Source organism: Neoarius graeffei, chromosome 27 (genome assembly GCF_027579695.1).
Source record: "Neoarius graeffei isolate fNeoGra1 chromosome 27, fNeoGra1.pri, whole genome shotgun sequence".
Taxonomy (NCBI): Eukaryota; Metazoa; Chordata; class Actinopteri; order Siluriformes; family Ariidae; genus Neoarius; species Neoarius graeffei.
In genome coordinates, this window is record NC_083595.1 from 10,436,959 (window position 1) to 10,457,259 (window position 20,301).

Sequence of the window (20,301 nt, forward strand, 5' to 3'; positions counted from 1 at the left end):
AGCAGCTGTACTTGTTACATGGCTAAAGCTTTCGATAAATACAGATGCAGTGCTAATGACCCACCTCTCGGAGTCCTGTCACAGAGTAGGCATGACCTTTCACCAGCTTCTTGAAGGTCACCGCTTCCATGTCAAAGGCACTAGTGATCTGTAAAAGTTTAAAGACGTACAGACAGACACTTACTTGACAAAACAAAAACAAAAATAAACCCAATGTCATGCTTTTTTGTAAAAAAAAAAAAAAAAGTTTTGTAATGGCTCCAATTGCTCCCCAGGAACCCCATTATTGCCTTTGCCCATATCCCGTGTCCTTAGTGTATAAATTAATAGGTTGTTCACACAAATCAAATTCATCAGGTCTCACCACAGGGAGGGAAAAGAAAGAACAAACAAGTTCAGATTCATAGTTTGTTTTCAGTTCTCAGGAACCTCCAGCATAAACACAGACTACCTGGAAGTGTTGGACTAAATAAGGGCTTCCTCAGAGCAGCACATTCGTTCTTTCTTTTTTCCCTTTATTTAACCAGGAATAATCCCATTGAGATTCAGAATCTCTTTTGCAAGGGGATCCTGGCCAAGAGAGCAGCACAGTAGATCCACATAAAATACACAATTGGGGAAAACAAAACAAAACAAAAAAAACTTAAAACAAATTGGCAAATCACATCATTACATTATAAATCATTAGCTGCGTTCAGTAAGAGGACATGTGCATTCAGTAGTCAAATAGTCCTTGATCCTAGCTTTAAAATCTTCCATACTTGGGAGGTAATCCAATTTAAGATGACTCTGTAATTTATACCAAGACGAGGGTGCGAATGCTTTAAAGTGCTGATGACACGTTTTTGACATCTTTGGCGATGTTTTAGAACATAAAAAGTAATTCCCGATGATCCATATATTAATTCACGAAGGCGCCTATTTTACAAGCTATGATAAAAAACGCGGCTATTTGGGCAAATTTGACGGGGCTGCAGCACCCAGGAGACGAAAGAGGAGCAGGAGCTATATGACGTCAGCGAAAGAACCTTCCTCCTAACTTACCAGTTTGTTGTTGATGCGGCAGGTGTTCAGTTTATCATTATTAGTATTTTTATTATACATTATTTTTTTTTTTTATATATATATATATATATATATATATATATATATATATATATATATATGGGGCGGCACGGTGGTGTAGTGGTTAGCGCTGTCGCCTCACAGCAAGAAGGTCCGGGTTCGAGCCCCGGGGCCGGCGAGGGCCTTTCTGTGCGGAGTTTGCATGTTCTCCCCGTGTCCGCGTGGGTTTCCTCCGGGTGCTCCGGTTTCCCCCACAGTCCAAAGACATGCAGGTTAGGTTAACTGGTGACTCTAAATTGACCGTAGGTGTGAATGTGAATGGTTGTCTGTGTCTATGTGTCAGCCCTGTGATGACCTGGCGACTTGTCCAGGGTGTACCCCGCCTTTCGCCCGTAGTCAGCTGGGATAGGCTCCAGCTTGCCTGCGACCCTGTAGAAGGATAAAGCGGCTAGAGATAATGAGATGAGATGAAATAAATATATATATATATATATATATATATATATATATATATATATATATATATATATATATTTTAGTTAGTATGCCTTCGCGTTGTGTTGCCGGCTTTTGCTCCAAAACCCACGAGGATGGGGTAAGTTTATTCAAGTTTCCCAGAGATCCCGAGCTGCATGCGAAGTGGGTGAGGCAAGTCAGGCGCACTCGTGACAAGTGGGAGCCCTCACCAACATCCGTCCTGTGCTCTGAACACCGATTTGGATTGTTTTGACACCCTTCCCAGCTTAAAAGAATCTCTTGGGTGTTCAGTTCAGCACAAACATGTGTTACTACCATCAGCAGTGCCTACAGTATTCCGGAGGGGGTCTACTAGTAGCTATGCCGGATCCAGCAGTCGCCTGGGACAAGCCGACTCCTCCAAAGACAGTCCTCCTGTCAGAACATGTGTTGAGAAACGACATAAGATAAAGGTACGTAGAGCTATAGAGTGCTCCGACATGATGCTAAAAATAGTAACACTGCGGTCTGCGCGGCCATCTTGGAAGTGACTCGCTCCAGAGCGCTCATAGAGTACACATCATAGAGTACACATTCATGATAATCATAAATGTAATCATAAAGTCGGCGTGATAGTCACGTATTTGCTTGTGAAAGCTTGCGGCTTTCATGTAACTGCCGCCTAGCAATGAGAGGCAAAGGGTAAAGAGGGTAGGCTATCATAGATTCTATTCGGAAGAGATCAATACATGATTGCTTAAAAATTAGGTATTTTAACAATTTGCATCTGTTTTGTGATTATCGTGACACTTGTGTGTTATATAGAACTGTATGTCTTATCAGCACATCGAGGATCTTCCACCGGAGGCTTTAGCAACACTACACTTTACCCTTTGCCATGCGTTGTTAGGGAACGGTAGCAAGTACCCCGATGACCGACTTCAAGAATATGTAGAAAAAATTTAGAAATTATACTTTCCAAAAGCAGTGTTGGGCACGTTACTTTCAAAAAGTAATTAGTTATAGTTACTAGTTACTTTTACCAAAAAGTAACTGAGTTAGTAACGGAGTTACTTTGTCATAAAAGTAACTAATTACCAGGGAAAGTAATTATTCCGTTACATTTTGTTCCCCCTCAAAAAAAATCAAATTCAATTAGTGTAATCATAATAAAAGTGAATGTTAAATGTGTTTAATGACTGAAATGGACACTTAACAGAACCAATTAGTAATGTTATCTACACTATATTAATATTTTTGTGGGACAATGTGAGATAAGACATCTATCAAATGTAATATATTTTTGCAGTTATTAAAATTATGTTACTAATTACTGGCCACTGACGAGGACAAACGCTTTGTTCCTCGACATAATGTGCATTGCACGTAAACACTCTTGCCTTTTATTTCAAGTAATGTCTGTATTTCCAGTGTGAAAGCGCAGTGCTGGGCTGACCGCTCGCCATCGCTGTGTCTTCCGATTGAAAGAGCGCGCAGTAGTGCAGTAGGCGTGGCCTACCTACATATGTTGTCCAAATCTACTCTAATTGGCTTACTGTGCCGTTGTCTCGCGTCTCCCCGCCCCACACTAAAGCAGAGTAAAGAAAGGCTGAACGAGCAGCGTGCCAGATAAGAACAGCTTTAATAAAGTAACGCATAGTATTTTATTGTAAGTAACGGGAACGGCGTTATAACGATGTAAAAAGTAATTAGTTAGATTACTCGTTACTAAAAAAAGTAATGCCGTTAGTAACGCCGTTTATTCTAACGCCGTTATTCCCATCACTGTCCAAAAGTCATCTGAGCTTAGTGTATTGCATTTCCATTTATACTGTAGGTTCTTGCTGATGTTTTTGCGGAGTATGACGCAGCTGCTGAATCAGAAGCTGCAGAGTTTGTATGTACTAGTTGTGAACATTCACATTATTATCAATCTCATTTATTTAAAATCAGATAAAATCATGCCATCATGATCACTGCTTAAAAGTACCAGTATTTGGTTGTTGAAGAGCTAGCACTAGAGAGTTCACCGGCGTTTTCATGCGCCATTTCCATTGAGTAGAACAGCCAGTGAACCGCAGCGTGTTCTTCCGCTGACGTCACAACATGGCCGCGAGCCACGGACCCAGTTTTCTTGCGCTGTGCAATTAAAAGTTGGATATTCGCATAACAGCTTCTTTTCACATAATTATAACAGAAATCTAACATGTTTGCCATGTTGTATAGTTTATTTAAGAAATTGCATAGAGTCATGTTTGTGTCATCAGCCCTTTAAAGGCACTTTCACCAAAGACAGTCCACGTACGAGGAATGCCGTACATTATCAATCTATCAAGCCAGAGACTACAGCTTTTGGTGGTGACTAAGAGTCAAAAAAGAACATAAATAAGGAGGCAAGTCACACAGGATGGCCTTATAAAGAAAACTGTACCAGTGTTCCCATCTACGATTGTGCAGAGGCGGCCAACCACACCCTCATATAGGCTGCAGTGATGAGTATGAAAACCCGAATCCGTTACAAACCTTAATGCTGCATGATACACTGAATCCAGCATTTTCAGAGAGGAGAGATTTGCATGCATGTATAAGATGTCACCGTAGTCAAGTATCGATAAAAAAAAAAAGCCTGTACATGAAGATCAAACCAAAATAAAATGAACACAGACATTTGGCATCCAAAAACAAAACAAGATCAACTGTGTAGTACTGCTCACTTACGTATCCCCCCCGCTCTCACTTATATCAGAATGTAGGCGATCAAAGGAATAGGACACTTATTATGAATGCTGACTTCAACAAATAATTCACCCTGTAACAAGTAAGTAAAGAGCAGTGTCTCTCCCCAGGGATTTCAAATAGCATCCTGGTCAACTGTCATTTTGAAATAGCATCAAAATCCACCCTATATGTTTCATAAATACATTCAGTCGGTAAACAGGAAGTCGATGTGCGACAGACCTGAAAACGGTATACACGGTATAGAACCCCAAGGTGAAGTTCGGTACCAAATATCAAGCAGTTGTGATTTGTAGTTGCTGAGAAAAGTGTTCAGAAAATTTTGTAAATCCACGCTATATGTTTCGTAAATACATTCAGTTGGTAAACAAGAAGTTGGTGTGACAGACCTGAAAATGGTATACATGGTATAGAACCCCAAGCTGAAGTTTGGTACCAAGTAGCTATGGTTTGTGGTTGCGGAGAAAAAGGGTGTTTCGGACAGACGGAAAGACAGACAGACAGAGGTAAACCAGTATACCCAACCTGCTTTGGAGCAGGGGTATAATAAAGTATGGACTCTTCTTGTTTGTCTCTGTGTCAGCCCTGCGATAACCTGGCGACTTGTCTAGGGTGTACCCCGCCTCTTGCCCATAGTCAGCTGGGATAGACTCCAGCTTGCCTGCGACCCTGTAGAACAGGATAAAGCGGCTACAGATAATGGATGGATGGATGGATGGATGGATGGATGGACGGACGGACTTCCAACAAAGCCACCAAACCCTACTTGGTGGATCATGAGGAATTCCACTGCCAGGATAATATTCCAGCCCAAAACCTGGTTACCTCTGCCAGGAGGTTAAAATATCCTACGAGCAGTGATGGGAATAACGGCGTTAGAAATAAACGGCGTTACTAACGGCGTTACTTTTTTTAGTAACGAGTAATCTAACTAATTACTTTTTACATCGTTATAACGCCGTTCCCGTTACTTACAATAAAATACTATGCGTTACTTTATTAAAGCTGTTCTCATCTGGCACGCTGCTCGTTCAGCCTTTCTTTCCTCTGCTTTAGTGTGGGGCGGGGAGACACGAGACAACGGCACAGTAAGCCAATCAGAGTAGATTTGGACAACATACGTAGGTAGGCCACGCCTACTGCACTACTGCGCGCTCTTTCAATCGGAAGACCCAGCGATGGCGAGCGGTCAGCCCAGCACTGCGCTTTCACATTGGAAATACAGACATTACTTGAAATAAAAGGCAAGAGTGTTTACGTGCAATGCACATTATGTCGAGGAACAAAGCGTTTGTCCTCGTCAGTGGCCAGTAATTAGTAACATAATTTTAATAACTACAAAAATATATTAAATTTGATAATGCCTTATCTCACATTGTCCCACAAACATATTAATATAGTGTAGATAACATTACTAATTGGTTCTGTTAAGTGTCCATTTCAGTCATTAAACACATTTAACATTCACTTTTATTATGATTACACTAATTTAATTTGATTTTTTTTTTGAGGGGGAACAAAATGTAACGGAATAATTACTTTCCCTGGTAATTAGTTACTTTTATGACAAAGTAACTCCGTTACTAACTCAGTTACTTTTTGGGAAAAGTAACTAGTAACTATAACTAATAACTTTTTGAAAGTAACGTGCCCAACACTGCCTACGAGTATTGATAAAAAGTAGGACTTTGGAGGGATCTTTGGTATCCACCCTGATGTTGCTCCTCCAGGTCATGTGGTGGCGCCGTGTGGACTCACGTCTATAGAGCAGCCGAGCAGCGATCCTCGTTCCAGGGCCTTTGTGATGATGCGGGGCAAATCTCTGGGCGCTGACCTCAGCTCGTACATCTCAGACACGCCACCTGTGAAATCCTCAAAGCCCTCCGTGGTGGAGCCTCCAGACAGAGCCTCGTACGAGCCGTTCAACCTGGAACACAAACAGGACTGATAAACCGGCCAGGCCTGCACGAATACTTTATATAAAATCACTCAAGATCATTACTTAGCATAGGCTTTCTCCAGCAGGGCGCTCCAAAACTCGGACCCTTCTGCCGAGTGCACAAAAACGAGCTCTCCATCCTTTACAGGCAGACGGTCGTCGATGACTATGTCCACCCAGTCGCCGAACTGCCAGAACTATACGAGCAACAAGCAAGAAGTGTTTTCAAAATGCCAAACAAATTTCTTAAAAAAGTTTCACTGCTTTGGGTGTACAACGAAATAATAACCTGATCTCCTGACTATTCTACAGCGCTATGCTGCAGTGCGGCATACAATCCCAGTCCTTTCATTCCAATTAGAGAAATGTTATTCTTTTAAAATCGCATTCACTGAACAAAAAAGGTTGAGAACTCATGCTGTATTGCATCTTCTGTTTATCCATATACAGTCCTGCGCAAAAGCCTTAGGCACTCCCCCCCCCCATACAAACGGTTATAGATTTCGGTTTTATGACTTCTAGATTATCAAGTCAGTACAAAAACATTTTAGGGAGTTCCAAATGTTTTTTTTTCCCCCCCGCAGCACAAAATGAAATGTTACAGGAAAAAAAAAAAGGAGTTTGTATCTGAGCAGCATAATACACAAGAGAGCACTTTTCAGATTTAAAAATAAATAAATAAATAAATAAATAAATAACTGAAGGCTACTGGTTTTTGGTGAAAAATTAAGATGCGAGTGTGACAGTCAGTGTCCAGAAGAACTGTGGCTGGTTCTGCAAGATGCTCAGTAAAACCTACAGCTCATTTCCTTATAAAACTGCACTCATTGGACCTGAGACTACTATTCTCATCTCATCTCATTATCTCTAGCCGCTTTATCCTTCTACAGGGTCGGAGGCAAGCTGGAGCCTATCCCAGCTGACTACGGGCAAAAGGCGGGGTACACCCTGGACAAGTCGCCAGGTCATCACAGGGCTGACACATAGACACAGACAACCATTCACACTCACATTCACACCTACGGTCAATTTAGAGTCACCAGTTAACCTAACCTGCATGTCTTTGGACCGTGGGGGAAACCGGAGCACCCGGAGGAAACCCACGCGGACACGGGGAGAACATGCAAACTCCACACAGAAAGGCCCTCGCCGGCCACGGGGCTCGAACCCGGACCTTCTTGCTGTGAGGCGACAGCGCTAACCACTACACCACCGTGCCGCCCGAGACTACTATTATTTTTTTTTTTTTTAAAGCAAAGGGTCGTCTCATACCAAATATTGACTTTGTTTTATCATGCCTTACTGCTGTTTATAGTATTTTTTTTTTATGTTGAAAAGTTTAATTTCTTTTTTTTTTATATAAAGTAGACAGCCTTTTGATTTCATAAAACTGGTAAAATTTGGTTCCCTCTGAAATTTGGTCATTGTGCAGCCTTGGGCCTAAAGGGTTGCCGGTTTGATTCCCAGGACCAGCAGGAGAAAAAAAAAAAATGGGGGGGGGGGGGGAAAGAGTTGAGTGAATGAGCAACACTTTTCCCTCCCTCTGTATCATGGCTGAAGTGCCCTTGAGCAAGGCATCTAACCGCCCACTGCTCTGGGTGTGTGCACGCTCATTACTCACTTGTGTGTGCATGTAGGTTAAACCGGTGTTTCTCAATCTATGGGCCGTGGACCGGTACCGGTCCGTGAGAAGATTACCGTCGGTCCGCAAGCCTGCCTCTGCACTAGTAGTCAGTATTATAATTTAAAACTACTGGTCACTGTCAATCAGATTATGTAGAAGAGCGATTGGCTGGCTCTGCTCTCAGTGCTTTTGTCACTGTGTGCCACGTAGCGCAAGTCCCGCCCCCCCCATTCTAGAATGTTAAGCGTTCCCGCCTGCGCGAGGTTGCACAATTGCACTTATTCATTCAGTCCCAAGTCCAGTCATTCGCACACACACGCTTTAGAGAGCAATATCATGGCATGTTCAAAGCAAGCTATTCTTGACTCTTTCTTTGGAAAGCACCCATCTGACAGTGCAGATACACAACATGAGCCAACGGCAAAAAAAATCCCTCATTAACTCGCAATTACGACCCTTCATACATACAATTCGGCTTTATTTCGAGTGATGGTTGATCCCCGAAACCAATCTGTGTTATCTGCCAAACCATGCTAAGCAACGAAGCTATGACGCCATCCAAATTACGCCGGCATTTGGAAACTAAACATTCGCATCTCAAGGATAAATCAGAGGATTTTTTCAGAAGAAAGCGTGATGAATTGGCCACCCAAACTAAAGTGTTGAAAAGTAATTTGACCGAGAATGAAGAGCTAACAAAGGCATCATACGTGATTTCACACCACATTTCCAAATGTCAGGCACCCTTCACAATTGGGGAGAAGCTAATTATGCCTTTGATTGTTACTGCTTGTAGTGAGGTGTTGGGTCCGGCTGCTGCAGCCAAAGTAAAAAAGAGATTCCTCTGTCAAATGACACGGTCTGTCGTCGAATTGACGATATGGCGGCAGACATCGAAATGCAAATTTTAGAAAGGGCGAAGTCATCTGACTGGTTTGCCATTCAATTGGATGAGACCACGGATCTCTCCAACTTGGCTATGCTTCTGGTCTACATCAGATATGCTCATGAGGGCCGGTTTCATGAGGATTTTTTGCTTTGTAAGGTGCTTCCAGGGACCACAACCGCTGGAGAAATATTCCGCATGCTTGATGGGTACATCTCTGGGCATGGGTTGATATGGGGGCATTGCGTCGGTGTCTGCACAGATGGGGCAGCGGCTATGACCGGCAGGCACAACGGAGTTGTTGCTCGGGTAAAAGCCGTTTCACCATCAGTGCAGGCAACGCACTGTGTTATTCATCGAGAGGTACTTGCCTCTAAACGTCGTATGGAGTATGTACGTGTCACGTCCTTGCATGCTTTGATTCAGTACATTTAGATGCTGGAAAATGTCTGACATGTAAGCAAGTTTGCGGATCCAGGTTGCATCGGTGAACCGATCTGCCAGCTGATGCTTTTCAGATGAGAGGAACTCTGCAACCTCCCTCCGCAACTCATAGACACGGTTCAAAACTGCGCCCCGTGACAGCCAGCGCACGTTCGAGTGAAGCAGCAGCCCCTCAAAACGAGCGCCCATCTCATTACAAAGCAGGGTAAACAGTCTGTGTTTCATGGGACGGGCTTTAATCAAATTCACTACTTGTATAACGTCCTGTAGTACCTGATTCAACTCGTTATCCATCCTTTTAGTGACCAGTGCCTCGCAGAGCTGTTGGTTTGTTCCTTCGGTCTCTTCTTCAAAAACCTGTCCATTTTGCACTAGCAATACGCTAGCTTGAGGAGCAAAGCAGCTTGATAAATGGTGCAAACTGCAACATCACAGGCAATCGGAGAGATGAGCATGGCAAACAACGTTTCGATATGATGTATTGTTATTAATAATTATATTTTATAATAATGATTAAAAAACTAATTACAATATATTTAATAATAATTATTTAAAAAATATATTTTTTTCGCAATTTTTTCTTATTGTCCCTCCAACTTTGAGGCCCCCCAGCACTCCCTGGCGGCCCCCCAGGGGGCCGCGGCCCCCACTTTGAGAACCACTGCACTAAACAAAAACAATTGAGTGTCACAGAAAATTCTTTTTGTGACCTACACTTGAAAAATCTGGAAGGCAGTCTACCTTTAAGCCATTTGTGGTCTGCAGCATTTCTTTACATGTTCTTAAGACTTTTGCACAGGACTGTACAGTATCAACTTTTCTAAATGTGAAAAATTCTCTTTTGCGAATGTTGATCTTTCGCAGAAAAAATGGTCGATGCCTCAACTAGTGTGAAGTTTGTCACAATCGGGCATTTATACTGAAAATATCTTCAAAATATGAAATGTTTGTGACAGACAAACTAAAATAGTCTTTTTTTTTTTAATGATCCAGTCATTCATTATTGTTATGTGGCTGGAATAATTTCTTGGCGCTCTACGAATTGTTGTGTCCTATTTTCCGCTTGGTTGAAACATCCAAAAACGCCCACCAACATGATAAACACAATGGCAAAACAGGACCAACACCTCATGTAATTTCAGACGCGGTTTTGGATGTAGCCTGGTGCTGTTTTGATCTCATCTTCATGCTAGTGTTTAGAATAGTAGCCTAATACAACGTCAAGGACACATTTGTACTTTGTTGTTGCTGGTTTTATGGAAAAACACCCACACTAATTACCCACATGGCTACCCCATGACCATCCAACAACCATGTACAACCCTGACCACATGCTAAAAATCTTGCCAAAAAGAACAAAGCTTTCTGCTAGGAGTCTGTATTTTGGAACTTGGGAGCTGCTGTGACTCATGTGTGCGGTAAATGTCTGAAATACACTACCGTTCAAAAGTTTGGGGTCACTTTGAAATGTCCTTATTTTTGAAAGAAAAGCACTGTTCTTTTCAACGAAGATCACTTTAAACTAATCAGAAATCCACTCTATACATTGCTAATGTGGTAAATGACTATTCTAGCTGCAAATGTCTGGTTTTTGGTGCAATATCTCCATAGGTGTATAGAGGCCCATTTCCAGCAACTCTCACTCCAGTGTTCTAATGGTACAATGTGTTTGCTCATTGCCTCAGAAGGCTAATGGATGATTAGAAAACCCTTGTACAATCATGTTAGCACAGCTGAAAACAGTTGAGCTCTTTAGAGAAGCTATAAAACTGGCCTTCCTTTGAGCAGATTGAGGCTACATCCACACGACAACGGCAACGCGATTTTTTTTTTTAAATATCGCGTCCACATGGGCAACGGATCAGTAAAATATCAGGTTCATATGGCAACGCAACGCTTGCTGAAAACAATGCAATACACATGCCACACCGCTACGTGTGCTGTAAGACAGTCCCATCGGAGACACCAGAACAATAGAAGAAGTAGTAGGACGCATGCGCATGTAACGAGTTTATGTTTTTCCACTTGCCATTGTGTGTCGTGGTGGGGAAATTCTGCGCTGGCCCTTTAAGAGCGCAGGTAAAACAACAACAAGTAGAAGATGGCTGCGACTACGCGAGGAAATCGTGCCTTCTGTGTGTACAAATTAGTTTTATTAGTGTGCATAGTTTTATATAACTTAATTTTCTTATTGTGTGTGAACATTTTGAAAAGCATTTTTATATAAAACTTTTTATATTGTGTGTGAACATTTTGAAAAGCAGTCTTATCCAATAAAAAAAAGAAATTCAAGAAATGGTTCAGTTACTTGTTTATTTAAAAGAAAAGCTGTATACAAAAGTGAATGCAATGCAGTGGTTCATACAAAACAGTCTGTTGAAGGGTCTTCTGACCCTTTTCCCCTCTGCCTCCATAGTTAGGTAACTGTTGCTTTGTGTGGAAGGCTGGACTTTCTGTTCATCAAAGCAGGTGTAAATTGTCTGTCTGGCAGGTCAGTCAGGTTAATGTGTAAACAATTTCAATTTCTGTTGTTATGAATGATGCGCGCGAGAGTGCTGCTTGTTCTAGTCATGTGGTTGTGACGTCATCGTAAACAAATCCGTTCTACTCATCCAGACAACTTCGCAACGGCGCCGTTGCCAGATATTTTCACTCTGGAACCCGTTCTCAAAAGATTGCGTTTTGGGGCACCCAAAACGCCGGTGCCGTGTGGACGCCGGGCCGAAACGATAAACAATTTTATCAGATTCACCTGAATCCGTTGCCGTGTGGACAGGGCCTGAGTTTCTGGAGCATCACATTTGTGGGGTCGATTAAATGCTCAAAATGGCCAGAAAAATGTCTTGACTATATTTTCTATTCATTTTACAACTTATGGTGGTAAATAAAAGTGTGACTTTTCATGGAAAACACAAAATTGTCTGGGTGACCCCAAACTTTTGAACGGTAGTGTATGACCAAAGCCAAGGTTATGACCTAAATTATTAGAAACAAAAAAACCTAAGATGCTTCCTGTTTGAGTCCATTCAGTGAAATATTCGACTCGTGTTAACGATTTTACCTGAAAGTGGAAAATTCCGGCGTAATCATCCGTGAAGCTCTGGCCGTGAGGAACCACCCTATGCAAGAGCTTGTCGTTGAGAGTGAGGGATGCGATCGCAGCTAACAGCCAGCAGTCACCTGAGAAAGAAAGCGAAACAATTGTTGAAAATTTTTAAACACTTTCTTTAAATAATTCTAAAATTGTCCTCAATGACGCACAGCTATCCTCACAGCGAAATTGGTCACAATGCGAGAGATAAAATGCCTCTCCGTCACAACCTCCTTCAACAACCAGTAGAGTAAAGATGTGGGTGTTGAACATCCTGCCAACCCTCATTACCTCACTCGATATCGGTTGCAGTTTCTGAAGACCTGGAGCGTTTAGCGAGCAAATGCACCCAATTTACAGAATAACGGCAACTCCTCAGTCCACTAAGTTTACACATGTAGCTTTGAACCATCCCTACTCACATTCTTTGTGTTGAAATCCAATTCAATTTAAATTAACTTGTTTGGACCCACCCAGAAAGCTCAGTCGTGTTTCCATTTCCTTTTTCGCTGGTCCTAAAGCGGTCTCGGCTTCCGATGATCTGTCCGTGGGATATGACGCGTTTTGTACAACTTTCTGGCTCCAGACTTCAGAACGCTGATGCCGACACAATGAGTAAATACTAGAGCGGCAGCTACAATTAGACACCTTAATGATCTTTTAGCAATTGCAAAAGTAGAAAAGACTTTCAATATGTAAATTGTGCATGAATAGTTACTCAAACTTCCACTTGGGGGGGGGGGGGGGATTAGTTGAGTCTCAAATACTTCGCGTATCAGAGCATGCATTTTTTTTCCTAAAATTTTTAAATAAATAAATAAATAAATAAGTATGTGGTATTAATGAAATAGTTTTTATTGAAAATTTGTTTTCCATAGACTTATATTTAGTACAAAATATATTTTACATAAAGATCGATGTATGTGCTTATGTAAATGAGTAAGTAATTCGAATGTTTGTAAACAAATGAACTGATAATGTTTACCCTGTGTCAGAAAATCTGTGTTCCACTTTCGAAGCATTTCCGTAGATCACATTTTGTTAATCATTCGTTGTTTGTATCAATTCTTACAATAAACTAATTTACTGTAGTTTACCAATAAATGTTAACAGGCAACTGACATTGTAACCGCATGAAAACCCAGGTCAAAGGTCACGTGTCATTCCTTGAACCAAAGTATAAATTGTCTACTGATATTGTAATATGTGGAAGATATTTACTACAAACTGGAAATTTTTTTTTCTTTTCCTTTTCGGAATGGAATAGAAAAATCTGAATATTTCAAGTGAGTAATTTTTTTTTTTTAAATATGCTAGGAACTGAATTCTGGTCCAATTCTATTTATTGCAATCGGATTCCAAATACTCTATATAAACATTCCATTCTGTTATGAATCAGAAAAAAAAATATATTATAAATATCATAGCACTTAATTTTTTCTTTTTTAAAAAGTACTTCATCTACTTCAACAATGTTACACGAAGATCGATCCATAACAGTTGTAAAATGTCCCTTAATTCCACAGCGTGTTGATAATGGTGGACACTGGTGAACGTGATCACTATTATCGACACCTCAAGTGACTTCTCAAACGCGCGTTTAGATACAAAATGGCAGCTGTCAAATGAAAGAGTAAGAAACAAAAGTAGGTTGACAAGATCATGAAATACCGGTGAATTTGATCAGTAAAAACACGTCCATGATCTTTCCACCATGCTTACCTGCGATGACGACGTCCGGGTTTTCCTCAAATTGCTGAAAAAAAAAAAAATTCCATCTCACGTAATGAGCTGTGTCATCAGACAACAAGATCAAAGGGAGAGGGGGGCTCCTTCTGGTTGATTAATTAAGCAATAACTGTTGTAACTGAAACGCACCTTTGTAAAAAAGTTTTTTATTAATTGAAAGGGTTCCCCCAGCTGGAACGGTCAACTTCTCGAGACCAATGCCCTCGTGCCACCTGCAGAATTCTGGGGCGAAAAAACACCGTGAAAAAACAGAGAACCAGAGATCGGTTTCACTGCTGTTTATTCACAGTTTTCTCGCCAAAGATGAAATATTACAAACAACCTTTTATAACAAATTATAATCTCTCTAAACGGCAGCTGTGTTTATGTATTGTCTATCGAATATGTGTGTGTGTGTGTGTGTGTGTGTGTGTGTGTGTGTGTGAGAGAAAAGGGTGTGTGTAAAATGTGTGTGTTTGTGTGTGGCCTTGGCTATGTACGTGCGTGCAGAGGGGTGGGTGTAGGATGTGTGTGTGTGTGTGTGTGTGTGTGTGTGTGTGTGTGTGTGTGTGTGTGTGTGAGAAAAGGATATCTTGTGCCAAGTCAGCAATCATGGAGTTCCTTAATTCCATTAATATGTGTGTGTGTGTGTGTGTGTGTGTGTGTAAATGAAACCTTCAATCATAAGCAAAATAATGCCGCTTTTCCACTACAAACGCGGCTGAGTTGGGCTGAGTCGGGCTGAGCGGGGCTGTTGGAGTTGCATTTCGACTACAACCGCGCTGAACCGTGCTGGCTGGAAGTGGGTGGACACATTGGGTGGAGTTAGCGAAAGTGGGTGGACGTCACGTGATGTCGTTAAGCAGCGCAAACAGTGACATCAGTGAGCTTTTAAGCGGTAGTCTCATGACCCGGAGAGTAAACAATAAACATGGAGGACATGGAGTCGTTAGTGTTGCTGGTCTTGGTGCTGTGGCTTGTTGTCACCGACAACGCCAACAGATACTGGCAAGAGCGTATAGATGAGGTGAGGCGCATAAGGCTTCAGAAATTCTCGTAATTCTTCTTCTTCCGGGTTTACGGTGTTTACAGATCCCAGCGTGCTCGCGGGGCGTGTGTGGGCGTGTGAGGACACTCCTCCTCACCAATCAGTGCACAGGGGAGTGTCTGCTCACGCCCCCAGCCTCACTCGGCACGGTTTGGCTCGCTTCAGCCCCACTCCAAAACGGTGCGAGTTTTAGGGGCTAAGCAGGGCTGAAGCGAGCTGAGTCGTGCTGGTTTTTGGTAGTCGAAACGCGAGCCGTGTCGGGCTGAAGTGAGCTGAAAAAGGGTAGTGGAAAAGGGCCATAATATTTCACATCAACGGATGTTTCAGCAATTTCAGCATTTATGCACGTCAAAGCGCGAAATGTTTTTACGACAATTCTACTATGTTTAGTCGTAGCAAAGAAGTGTGTGTCTTCTCCACTGGAGGAAGGTCAGGTTACACAGGGATAGTTTAAAATCACTGCTATAATAAAGGATCTTAAAAAGCTCTAAAATATTAAATCATAAAGTCTTAACAATCCTAAATCACATGTAGCTATAAAACTAACTTAAATCATGGCTTTAAATCTAACACTGGTAAATCTGAAAAGGTGTCAATAATTATGGACTATCGATAATTGTAGCCGCTGCTCTATGGGGGGGGCCTGAACTCATCTATTATTTTCAAAGCAGGCACTTTTTATGGCCGTGTTTATTCACAAAATATACCAGACTCTCGAGCAAGTCTCTAGTCTCTTGCAAGACTAGTCTAGACGGAATTTAGCTCACTATTTTTCAAAAACGAGCGAGCAAGCAAGCAGAGTTACTTGAATCTTCCATACACTAGAGGGCAGCAACTAAACACCTCAAAACAGAAGCGTTCCAAGGAGGTTCTTACAGACTCTTGGATGAGCAAATAGCATGACGATGACAATAAGAGTTATATTTTAAAACGTAAAAACATGACTGACCGATTCCCGGCTATGAAAAAAAACGTTTTGCTTTTTTTTTTTTTACAATGGTGCTTCAGATTAGCAATTTTGATGAGCGTCATGAGCCATCAATGAAAATGTTTTAAACACTCTGCTTTTGACTTTTTTTTTTTTTAACAAGTTATCAGTTCTCTAATCCGATCAGAGAAAGTAAATAAAATAAAAAACATCTACGAAAGTATGTGAAAATTCTTTCCTCTCTGTGATCTGCCTTTAACTAGATAATTTACATAAATGTACGATTGGCCCTCATAGAGGATCTGCTACAGAAGGCGTGTTTGTTCGTGGTTTCCCCCACAGTATTTTTCCATGTGCTCAGTTCGAGATGCTGAAACACTCTGTTGGACAGTGATTTGCCCCCCCCTTGCTTCCTTGCTAAGGCACACAAACAGAGACCGTGAGAACGCAAGTGTGCTATTTGGGATATGGTCTTGTACTGAGGGGCATGGGTAAGAAAGAGAAAGAAAAAGAAAGAGACACATTCAGACACTAAACCACAAAGAGGCGCAGAGCAAATGAATGACTAAACACAAGAGTGAGGATGGATGGAAAAGCTCGAAAGCTCTAATGATCAGCTTTCTGCCAGCAACACAACATAAACAAGGCCTCCACCCGTCCTCAGCATTATGTTCACCCAAGCACAATGTTTAAAGCTAGACTGCCTTTCAGATTTTTCAAGTGTAGGTCATGAAAAGAATTTTCCCGACACCCAATTATTTTTGTTTAATGGACCGAAAGCTACTGAATTTGAATCACAGACTTCCAATTTTATTCATTTTTTTTTAAAATAGAACAATTAATGAATTTAAGGCCATGTGGCCCTAAATTCTCCACTATTTTTTCCTGCTTCACCATGACCCAATTCAAGCTACTACATCATGCATCACGTGGTGGGCTTTCCCCGTTTGTGCAAGGCATTGTGGGATACAAATCTGAAATCGGAGAGAAAAATGGAAGACATGAATGTGCGAATGAAAGGTGGAAGACCGACTACAGTAACGGAAAACAAGAAAAAAAAAAGACGTTATGTTATATACGAAGGAAAGGAAACGCAGGACCAAGCTAATAAATCTCGGCGCTCAGCGAGCACCTCGGTGTGATCAGCTGTTCGTTTAGCGACAGAATGATGGAATTGTCAGTGCACGCTCAAAGGTAAACCTGTAGATGGCAGTAATGCAACACTGGGGATGCCAGCTGCCGTAAAACCCAAAAGAAGAAGGAAAAGAAGGTAAACCTGCGCATGCACACATGGACTTCCTCTGTCTGCTTGACTGCATGAAGCGAGTGATTTCATGCACATTATTTGCAAAGGAATCCCCTCAAATTAAAAAAAACTTCCCAGCCACAGAATGGCCTTTTTTTAAAAAGATATCACAGAAATAGACGTATCACAATGACCAAAATTTCATAGAGAGCTCTTCACACATTTTATGAAATCAAAAGGCCATCTAGCTTTAAAGGAACAGTCCACCGTACTTCCATAATGAAATACGTTGTTCTCTGAATTGAGACGAGCTGATCCGTACCTCTCCGAGCTTTACGCGACCGACCAGTCAGTCAGACGCGCTGTCACTCCTGTTAGCAATGTAGCTAGGCTCAGCATGGCCAATGGTATTTTTTGGGGCTGTAGTTAGATGCGACCAAACTCTTCCACGTTTTTCCTGTTTATATAGGTTTATATGACCAGTGACATGAAACAAAGTTCAGTTACACAAATTGAAACGTGGCGATTTTCTATGCTATGGAAAGTCCGCACTATAATGACAGGCGTACTAACACCTTCTGCGCGCTTCGACAGCGCATTGATACCTTCACTCGGAGTTGTACCATTTTTTTTTTTTAGACAGGGCGGACGGACCAGGGCATTCGCCCACCTGGCCGTGCCCGAAGAGGAGTGAAGGTATCAATGCGCTGTCGAAGCGCGCAGAAGGTGTTAGTACGCCTGTCATTATAGTGCGGACTTTCCATAGCATAGAAAATCGCCACGTTTCAATTTGTGTAACTGAACTTTGTTTCATGTCACTGGTCATATAAACCTATGTAAACAGGAAAAACGCAGAAGAGTTTGGTCGCATCTAACTACAGCCCCAAAAAATACCATTGGCCATGCTGAGCCTAGCTACATTGCTAACAGGAGTAACAGCGCGTCTGACTGCATCTGACTGACTGGGAGGTCGCGCAAAGCTCAGAGAGGTACGGATCAGCTCGTCTCAATTCAGAGAAGAACATATTTCATTATGAAAGTACGGTGGACTGTTCCTTTAAGAGACACAAACTTTAGGCACCACAGTAAAAATCAACGACAATAATAAATAAATATTTAGTATTCTTATTAAAAAATTAGCAATTTTCGGAAGCATGATTTAAAAAAATTAAAAATTTGATAATGGTGGAAGATGCAAATTCCCCAAAGCTGAACCTGGGGTTTTGCAGGTCTGGGATTTGAAACTCTTTGACGAAATGTGACTGGGCATCGATCATCTACGCCCCTCGTTTCTGAAGCAGTTTACCAACAGTTATTAGACACGCCTCCTTCATTTCCTTGTTATTTTATTTCCTGTACCATTGTATTCAATGTGCAGCATTTTGGTCAATGTCTTAAATGTGCCTTGGAAATGAATCTTATGTAACTTACTCGTTAAATAAATTCACTGATCACTGTCAAAGTTTAATGGGTAAATCATCATCATGGCTTTAAATCTTCAAATCTACTGACGCAGATTAAACTTGACTTCAAAGGTTTGCATCGTATCGTCTCAGATGGTCACATATACACAGCTGAGGGTCTTGTCGCATTATAGTCAGGCAATTTAACTGAAAATAAACATGATGTCTTCAGATCAGAGATTCTCTGGAAATCTCTCTCACTTTTCTGAAGAACCTTCTATAGAAGTACATGGTACTGTATGCTTGGAAAGTCACCGATTTGAATTCTTGCCCAAACGGAAAAACCTTTATTTATGTCACATGTACACTCAAGCATACTGTTTAACCTACATACACACACAAGTGAGTAATGAGCGCACACCCACCCAGAGCAGTGGGCAGCAATGCTGCAGTGCCCCAGGAGCAGTGGGCGGTTAGATGCCTCGCTCAAGGGCACTTCAGCCATGATACAGAGGGAGGGGAAAGTGTTGCTCGTTCACTCAACTCCCCCCATTTTTTTTTCCTGCTGGTCCCGGGAATCAAAACCCACGACCCTTTGGGCCCAAGGCTGCTTCTCGATCATTCAGGTTGCCCCCAAATGTAATCAGACAAATGAAATCATGTCTCGTACATCACCTTTTTTCCTCACATGTACACCAGGGGCTAAAAGTCTGCCGAGTTTGCTACCAAGTAAGCTTGTGAATTATTAATTTTTACCTTGATCGCAATTTACCATTTAAAAAAAAGTTTCCGGAGAGTAAAATGTTAAATATCAACTGTATGGTCAGGACCTGCTTGCTGGCAGTGCCAACTGCCAAAACTCAGCTGGATGGTAAATTATTAAACCGTAATCAACAAAGTGACTCTGATTAACCCCAAATACAGATCAGCCGTTCCTGTCGGACTTTCTTACATCTTCATACTTTCATCTGACTGCTGAAGCCATGGTTTGCAAAGAACTTCTAGCATGTATGCTGGCATCTCATCATCAAACACTACTGATCAAGAGAGAGGCCATTGATAAGTGAAGAAAATGGGGCACCATGGTGACATCAAGAACAGGACGCCCCTCCAAGAGCCCTACAACAAGGTGAAAGGAGCTGGAAGAATATCTGGCAAGTGGTGGCATAAGAGCTTGAGCGATAAAGCCGCATGCTGATGAGCTATCAGCAAACATGAGCTAATTGCTGACAAATCAGTATCGGCGTTTATAACGGCTGATAAATGAAAATTAAAAAAAAAAAAAAAAAAAGGGAAACAGAGACAGAACATGGGTCCTCAAGCAAACTGAATCAAACGCAACTGGACTTGGTTTTAAGTTTTTGAAGATGTTTTGCCTCTCATCCAAGAGGCTTCTTCAGTTCACTTCATCAGCTTGTCTGACTGGACTAGGCTAGTCTGGCCAGCTGGTTTGAGTACCCAGTAGGGGTGTAACGATTCGTTTTAACAACGATTCGATTCGAATCACGATTCGTGGTTGCCGATACGATTCAAGGACGATTTTGGTTCATTTAGAACGATACGATCCGAAACGATTCAGTGACTTGAAATCGATTCAGTAACTTTTTAGCTAAAAATTAAACCAGTGTGACTGAAATAAATACCTGGACACTGGACAGTGCAGGTGAAGTTTTCTAGATTCCTGTTGTTTCTTGTAAGGGAATCAGG

General features: G+C 41.7%; 1 protein-coding gene across 2 annotated transcripts in view; it reads right to left on the bottom strand.

Moving 5' to 3' along the window:
* Positions 1-20,301, bottom strand: part of capn1b (calpain 1, (mu/I) large subunit b) — a 107,357-nt gene that overhangs the window by 30,084 nt on the left and 56,972 nt on the right. For both annotated transcript variants that reach the window (XM_060911358.1, XM_060911359.1), the window contains 4 exons: positions 12,212-12,330; positions 6,260-6,393; positions 6,016-6,184; positions 65-148 (listed from right to left, as the gene is read on the bottom strand). In XM_060911358.1, the coding sequence (XP_060767341.1) occupies positions 65-148; positions 6,016-6,184; positions 6,260-6,393; positions 12,212-12,330 (506 nt within the window). The remainder of the gene's footprint in view (positions 1-64; positions 149-6,015; positions 6,185-6,259; positions 6,394-12,211; positions 12,331-20,301) is intronic.